General features: G+C 38.4%; 1 protein-coding gene across 1 annotated transcript in view; it reads left to right on the top strand.

Annotated features, from left to right (window-relative positions):
- The window catches only part of MSH3 (mutS homolog 3), a 280,941-nt gene that overhangs the window by 38,267 nt on the left and 233,835 nt on the right, over window positions 1–8,839 (top strand). The window contains exon 9 of the mRNA XM_006870606.1: window positions 4,584–4,750. Within this exon, the coding sequence (XP_006870668.1) occupies window positions 4,584–4,750 (167 nt within the window). The remainder of the gene's footprint in view (window positions 1–4,583; window positions 4,751–8,839) is intronic.

An 8,839-nucleotide genomic window follows, 5' to 3' on the forward strand; every position in this document is an offset into this window, starting at 1 on the left:
TGTGCTCTTGAGGAATCTGTACATAGACCAAGAAGCAATTGTTCCAACAGAACAAGGAACACTGAATGATTTAAAATTTGGAAAGGTGTGTGCCAGGGTTGTATTTTTTCACCATATTTTTTCAATCTGTGTGCTGAACAAATAATCCAAGAGCTGGATTATATGAAAAACGAGGCATCAGGATTGGAGGAAGACTCATTAAACCTGAGATATGTAGGTGATGCAACCTTGCTTGGGAAACTGACTTAAGTTATTTACTGATGAATATAAAAGACTGCAGCCTTCAGTATGGATTACACCTTAATGTAAAGAAAACAAAAATCCTCACAGTTGGACCAATTAATATCATCATGATAAACAGAGAAAAGATTGACGTTGCCAAAGACTGTAGTTTGCATGGATCTACTGTCAACACTCATGTAATAAATAGAAGCCAAGAAGTCAAACAACTTTTTACATTAGGCAAATCTGTTGCACAAGACCTCTTTCATATGTTCAAAAGCGAAGATACCAGTTTTAGGACGAAGGTGTTCCTGACCCAAGCCATGGTATTTGCAATAGCTTCAGATAAATGTGAAAGTTGGACAATGAATAAGGAAGACTGTAGACAAATTGATGTATTTGAGTTTGCATGTTGGAGAAGAATATTGAAAGTACCATGGACTGCCAGAAGAACCCAGCAGGTCTGTGTTGAAAGAAGTGTAGCTGGAGTACTTAGAAGCCTGGATGGTGAGTCTTTGTCTTCATACTTTGGACATGTTATCAGGAGAGACCATTGCCTGGAGTAGGACATCATGCTTGGTAAAGTTGAGGGTCTGCAAAAAAGAGGAAAAACTCTAGCGCGATGGATTGGCACAGAGGTAGCAGCAATGATTCAAGCAAACCAACAGTTGTGAGGTGGTGCAGGGCCAGGCTGTGTTTCATTCTGTTTTGTGTATGATTTACAACCTGCTTGATGGCACCAAACAATAACAACAATATCATGGATTGAGTTGTAGGTGGTGTTCACATGTATATTAATCTCATGTTACTGGTTTTTAGTCCAAAGAACACCCTTTAGTGTTTTTTTTTTTTTTTTGTAACGTTGGTCTGGTTATTAAAAATTCCTTCAATTTCTGCTTATCTGGATATGTTATGATTTTGCTGTTGTATTTGAGGGATGATTTTGCTGGGTGTATGATTCTTGGTTGGCATTCTTTTTTTTCTTTTCAGTTTTGGCGTATGTCATGTCATTGTATTATTACCTTCTTGCCTACATGGTGTTTGATGAGAAATCAGAGTTTAGTCTTAGTGGTTCTCCTTTGTAGGTAACTTTTTGTTGTTCCTGAGCTGCTCTCAGGACTCTTGGCTTGTCCATGGTTTTAGAAAGATTGATTATGTATGTCTTGGTGATTTTCTTTTGGGATCTATCCTGTTTGGGGTTCATTCAGCTTATTGTATACTTATCTTCTCATTTTTCATGTTGGCTAGGTAAGTTTTCTTCCAATAACTCTTTGACAGTTTTCTGTGTGTTTCTTTTTTTTTGTTTTTTGTTCCCCCTTAATCTGGAATTCCGATCACCTATAAATTATCACTCTTCTTGGTGTCCCACATAACTTTTAATCTGCCTTTGGATTTTTTCATTCTTTTTCTGATTGTCTTCTATTATGCTAGTATTGGGAAATTTATATTAAAGCCCACTAATTTGGGCTTCCATTTGCCCTTTGACCTTCCAATATATTGCTCACTTCTGAAATCTTAGAATTAATTTTCTGAATTTCTAATTGCAGAGTTTTTTTATTGCTTCCAAATTTTCATTTGTTTTGTTTGCTCATGTAATGTTTTCCTGAATTCTTCTAAGTTTTTTTCTTGTGTTCTCAGTCTTTCTGTCAGTCCTTTGAAGGTACCTAAATAACATTTGTTTGAATTGTTTTTTTCAGTTAGTTCCATTAGATCACTGTATGTTGATGTATACTTTAGGGTCTCACTAGCTGTCTCCTGTGGGTGTATTTTGAGAATGGAAATGTGCTCACTGTTCCCCATTCTCTGTTTGTGCACCTCAGTCTAGGGTGGGTTTGACTGGTGTTGCTATTAATCAGGTCATATGTTGTTGTTATGTGCCATGGAGTCGGTTCCGACTCATAGTGACCCTGTACAGGGTTTCCGAGGCTGTAAATCTCTACGGGAGCAGAAAGCCTCATATTTCTCATGCAGAATAGCTGGTAATTTCAAATTGCTGACTGTGAGATTAGCAGCCTGATTGATAACCACTACACTACCAGAGCTCCGTCTCATGTCGTATTGGAGCTGGTACTAGCTCTTGTCCAGTGGGTGGAGTTGTAGAGGATATGGTTATGGCTGGACTCTGTGAGCAGGGTTGCTGTCTCTTGTTGGCTGGGAAACAGGAGAAAACCCCCACTCCCCAAACACACAAAAAAACAAAACAGTAAACAAACAAGCAACCCACAATGAAAAATGAAAGTAATAAAGGAGAATTAAGAAAAAATATCAGGCAGCAAACAGTAAAAAAGAATATAATGTTTAAAAAGAGAAAAGAGGGACAGGAAATTAGAGCTATAGAAGAGAAAAATCAGAGGAAAAAAAAACACAAAAAAATTAGGGAGAGGGAAGATGAAAAGAGAATTGTTGTTAGTTGCTGTTAGAGTCACAATGAAGTCTTCTAGGTCTGAGTGTTATCTGTGTTCAGGGTACTCAGTCTGGAAGGAATTCGTGGAGGCCCTTGATGAAACTAGTTTCAGTGTCTGTTAGGGCCACAGTTCCGCTGAGGGCAGGATGACTGGTTATGAGGGTTTCTGCTAGACTAATAACTGGCCTGGTGGCTCTGTGGGTTCTTTAAGTATGGAGCCAAGCCTGCTGCCTGAATCCAGGTGCCAAATTGGCATAGTCATTCCCTGCCTCACAACCACATGACTAAACTCTTAGAGAGCAGGGACTGCACTGGGGGTGGATGAGGGTGGGAGTTGGCCACACAAGTGACCGGGGAAGCATGGGGAATAAGAAGGAATCACACATTGTCCATCACTTATGTGAATCTGCTCTGCCAGGCCTCTTATTGTCAAAACTGCTCACAAAGGCTCAAGATGGTCTGGCAGGCCATTCACCAGTCTTGCTGTCCCTGCTTAGCTTCTCCTTCCAGCAAGCACTCAATTAACTTCTCTAACCTTTCCACTGAAGTTCATGGTTCCAGGATTTTCATCTATGTCTGTTTCATGTGGTCTCTTGTATCTTTGTTGTAGAGGGTCTGTGTAGTGTGTCTTCCTAGTCTGCCATCTTGCTGGAAGTTTCACCACCATCCCTCCTTTAAAAAAAAAAAAAATGTGTTTTTGGTGAATTTTTACACAACAGTGTTGGTTCCCATTCAGTAGTGTTTACACAAGTTGCTCAGTGACCTTGGTTATATCTTTTGGAAACGATTGTTGCTGTGGTGTTGGTTCCAACTCATAGTGACCCTCTATAGAGTTTCCAAGGAGCAGCTGTTGAGTTTAAACCGCCAACCTTGTGGTTCAAACTGACCTTGTGGGCCATTGTTAATCCCACAGTGTGTTAATCCCACACCCAGACTCTGAAATCACAAGGTTGACTTTTATGACAATAATCTTAAAATTCCAATTTACCAATTTAGACTGTATCTATTTATGTAAACACATTGCATGTGTTCTTTGGAGCTTGTTTCCATTGACTGTTATGTATACGAGATTTGTTTATAAGTGTGACCATTATCACTGATCTGTAGTATTCCACTTTGTGATCTGTAGTTGGTTTTTTTATTGTTGATGAACATCTGAGTTCTTTTTAGTTTCTGGTTGTACAAAGAGTGATGCTGCTATAAATGCATGTATTATGGTATATATCAGCTTGAGTTTCAAGAGTGCATACCTCTTGGAAGAATTGCTGAGTTACGGAGTAGGAATATTTTCACTTTCTTAGATAATGCCAAGCTGTTTTCTAAAGTGATTGTGCCTGCTCACTCTCCACTTGCGGTGAATGAGTGTAGGGATTGGTTGTTTTTCTGCCTGTTAGCTGTAACTAGTCCTCACAGTAGCCCCCTACACTTCAATATCAGTAGCAGTATTAGTAGGTTAGTGCTTTATAGTTTACAAAGCATTTACATGTTTGCTTTCTGATCCTTACAAAAACCCAGTGAAGGAAATTGGCTGATTTATCCCCACTCATTTTTGTTGTTAAATGCCATAGAGTTGGTTCTGACCCATAGCAACTCTGTAGAGGGTTTCCAAGGAGCGGCTGGTGAACTTGAACTGCCGGCCTTGTGGTTCAAATCGACTGTGTAGTCCAGTGCATTAACCAACAAGGAAACGGAGGTCCAGGAGGGGGCTTGGTGACATCACAGTCACTTAGCTAGGTCTATCAGATCCAGACCTTGAAGTCAAGCTGCCTGTGGAGTTCCACCTTGTGTGGTTTAGATAGTGGTGAGGCTGACTCCTTTTGGATCTTTAGAACTGGAGCACATCCTTAATTAGTGCATCGCCTGTTTTGCTACCAAGTTGATTTGTGCTGTGTCATAGGTACAATGGTTAAAAAAAAAAAAAAAAATTCTGTGACATTGTATTTTTGTTTCTTTCTAGGGTGTACAGCCTGCCACCGGTGAGGTTGTGTTTGATAGTTTCCAAGACTCTGCTACCCGTTCAGAACTGGAAACGCGGATACTGGGCCTGCAGCCAGTGGAGCTGCTACTGCCATCGCATTTGTCAGAGCAAACGGAGGCCCTCATCCTCCGAGTAACTGCTATTAGGTAAGCTGACACACACTGGAAGCTCATGCTGATTCTGAAACTTAGATTCCGTTCCAGAGCCGATTGATACTCATGAAAGGTACCAACAATTTTTACCTATAAAAATTATATTTCAACAGTGTTGTTGTTAAGTGTTGTTGGGTCTGTTCCGACTCATAGTGACCCCATATAGGGTTTCTTAGGAGCGGCTGGTGAGTTTGAACTGCCAACCTTGCAGTCCAGTGCTTTATCTGACAGCACTATAGTAGGACTCCATTTCAGCGATAGTAGAGGATATATCCAAAAACAAAAATGAGATTTCAAAATGAAAAATAAGATATCATCTTACTGTAGGACTCACTATATGTAGTGTGTTAGGCATGTAGCATATTACATGTCTGTCAGAGTTTATAATCCAATAGGAGAGACGTACACATAACATTCATACGATGCAATGTATTACGTACCAAACATAGAGATGTTTTCATTGGGAAGTGTGGTTATTTATTAGCTTCTCAGCATTCTTGGTTCCCACACCACATTTACACTAAAATTTTGACAGTGTATTTGTTATTAACATAGGCTTGGGAGTTTTTAATTTATTTTATGGTCATTGTGTGCGGTCAAGTCTACTCCAGAAACCTAGTGTTGCTTCTCTGGCTGACAGACAGTGTTTTCAGTCCTGTGCTTTTAAATGAAGCAGCACGTTGATGTGGGTTACGCCTTATACAGGAGGCTCAGTTACAGTTCCCATGCTGGTCAAAGTTGCATCTTCTGTTTATAGATTAACCTGGATATAAAATGCCATGGCTCTCTGTGATGCCATTTCTCTCCTAGACCTTTGTTTTTCAAATTGATTGTAGCAATTGGTCATAATTTAGTTTTACATTTTTAATTGTTTGTCTCTAAAAAAACAAAACCACTTTTTAATTTATATTTTAATTGACTATTTCATTGTGTTATTAGTTGATGGTGTTTTTGTCGTTAGGTGCCATCGAGTTGATTCCCTGACCCTGTGTACAACTGAATGAAACACTACTAGGTCCTGTACCATCTTCACAATTGTTATGTTTGAACCCTTTGCTGCTGCCAGTGAGTCGATCTATCTTGTTGTGGGTCTTCCTCTTTTTTGTTGCCCTTCCGTTTTACCAAAAGTGATGTCCTTCTCCCAGGACTGATCCCTTTTGATAATATGTCCAAACTACTACAGATGAAATCTTGCTATCCTCGCTTCTAAAAAGCATTCTGTCTGTCAATCCTTAGTACTTTGAATAGTCGTTGCCAACACCCACCACCATTCAAATGCATTGATTCTCCTATGGTCTTCCTTATTCATTGTCTAAGTTTCATATGCTTTTGAGGCTATTGAAAATACTATGGCTATGGGTCAGGCACACCTTAGTTCTCAAAGTGGTATCTTTGCTCTTGAATACTTCAAAAAGATCTTTTGCAGCAGATTTGCCTAATCCAGTGCATCATTTGATTTCTTGACTGTTGCTTCCATGAATGTTGTTTGTGGATTCCACTAAAATGAAGTCTTTGATAACTTTAGTCTTTTCTCTACATATCATTATGCTATTGGTCTAGTGAGTACTTTTATTTTCTTTACATTGAGGAACAATCTATATTGAAGGCTTTAGTCTTTGATGTTCTTCAGTAAGTATTTCAAGTCCTCTTTGCTTCCACCAAGCAAATGTATCATCTGCATATGAAAGGTTGTCACTAAGTCGTCCTCCAGTCCTGATGCGTCCTTCTTCATATAATCCAGTTTCACAGATTATTTACTCAACATGCAGACTGGGTAAGTGTGGTGAAAGGATACAGCCCTGGTGTATACCTTTCATGGTTTAAAATCATTCAGTAACCCTTTGTTCTCTTTGAGCAACTGCCTCTCGGTCTATGTACAGGTTCCTCAGGAGCACAATTAAGTGTTCTGGAATACCCATTCTTTGCAGTGTTATCCATAATTTGTAGTGATCCAGTCGAATGCCTTTGCATAAGTCAATAAAGCGCAAGTAAATGTCCTTCTGGTATTCTCTGTTTTTTCAAGATCCATGTGATGTCAGCAGTGATATCCTTTGTTTTACATTCTCTTCTGAATTCTGGTTGAATTTCTGACAGGTCCCTGTCAAAGTACTGCTAAAACCATTTTGAATTATATTTAGCAAAATTTACTTACATGTATTATTATCAATACTTGAGAAATGTTGAGCATGTTTTCCCCTTTTGGTTTTTAAACTCCAGGTCTTTGCAGATTTCATTATTATAATACTTGACTTTCTCTTCTTGAACTGCTCTTTGAAGTGTTCAGTTCAGCTCTTTTTACTTCCTTATTTCTTAAAGTTGGTTTAGCTTTTCTACACCCAAGAACAAGCTTTAGAGCCTCTCTGATATCCATCTTTATTTCCTGTCTTTGCAATGATGATGATGTTCTTGATGTCATCCCACAATTCTTCTGGTCTTTGGTCATTAGTGTCTGATGCATCAAATCTGTTTCTTGTCAATGATCTCTGAATCATGTGGGATGTATTCAAGGTCATATCTTGACTCTTATGGGCTTCTTTAAAGTTTCTTCGGCCACAGCCTGAACTTGTATATGAGCAATCTATGATCTGCTCCACAGTTGACTCCTGGTCTTACTTTGATTGATGATACTTAGCGTCTCCATCATCTCTCCTATGTATTCCATCTGGTGATTCCATTAGTATAGTTGCCATTTATGCTGTTTAAAAAGGTGGTATTTGCAATAAATAAGTTGCTGGTCTTACAAAATTATATAATGCGACCTCCAGCATTGTTGCTATCACCAAGACATTATTTTCCACTTAATGACCCTGATTGTTAGTAGATTGTTATTAGTATTAGGGTCTTATTAATAGAGTAAACTAATTACGTCCTTCATGCTTCTGGAGGAGTCCTGGTATAGCGCTACAGGATAAGCACTGGACCACAAGGTTGGCAGTTCAAACTCACCCACCACTCCTTGGAAACCCTATACAGGGTCGTATAAGTTGGAACCAACTTGATAGAACTTAACAACAACAAAGGTTCTGGAAGCATTCTTATTTTTATATTTATAAAGATCTTTCCTCATATAAAAATATTTCAATATTCATTCATCCTTTTTTTGTTTTTTCATTTTTCTTTTGCCTTTTTTCAATGTGGTTTTTTAACATTTAACTCTTTAGTTCATTTTTCTGTATTTTTCTTTACTTTATGAGGGCATGGCCTTAAGCTTACTTTTTTGCCTAAATGCTAGTATTTCCATTGTAATATCCATAAAGCTTGTCTTTTATTAACTTGAGAAACAACTACTGGCCATATTAAAAAAAGGGGGAGGGGGACTTAATAGGGGACATAAGTAACGATTTTAATTTTATACAAAGAAACTAAAACCCAATCCAAAACCCACTGCCATTGAATTGATTCCAAGAAATTATCATTATGTTTAGAACAGATAAGAAGATACCAATGGAAGCAAATTGTCTGCTTACAAATTCAGTGCTGTACTGTGAATATGGAAAAGAATTTTGACAAATTTTGGTGGTGCTGTAAGATAAGCACCGGACTGCTTACTAAACCAGCCAGCTGCTTTCTGAGAGAAAGGTGAGACTTTCAGCTTTTGTAAAGATTTGCAGTCTCTGAAACCCTTTACAGAGGCGCTATGAGTTGGAACCAACTTGACAATACTTAGCAACAACAAACCATGTTGGGTTTCTGAGGTTGAATCTTTATGGGAGTAGAAATGCTCATCTTTCTCTGTGAGGTGGTTGGTGGGTTTGAACACATGAGCTTGGGGTTAGCAGTCCAGTGCATATCTTACAGCGCCACTTATGCATGTCAAAATTCTTTTCCATATTTACAACATAGCACTGAATTTTTAAGTAGAGTGTTTGCTTTTGTTGGTATCTTCTTTTTTGTTCTAAACCTAGTGATAATTTCTTGGGTGTAGATTTAAAACCTCTTTTTCTTCTGTAGAAAATCTGGAGGGAGGTAAAAGTAACTTACAACTTTTGTCAGCTACTATTTAATATTTGAAATTGAAGAAATGGCATGTTAACACTACATGAAAAAGACAAAAGAATGATTTGAAATTATTGTTGTTGTTGT

This window comes from Chrysochloris asiatica, unplaced genomic scaffold, assembly GCF_000296735.1.
Source record: "Chrysochloris asiatica unplaced genomic scaffold, ChrAsi1.0 scaffold00145, whole genome shotgun sequence".
Lineage (NCBI taxonomy): Eukaryota > Metazoa > Chordata > Mammalia > Afrosoricida > Chrysochloridae > Chrysochloris > Chrysochloris asiatica.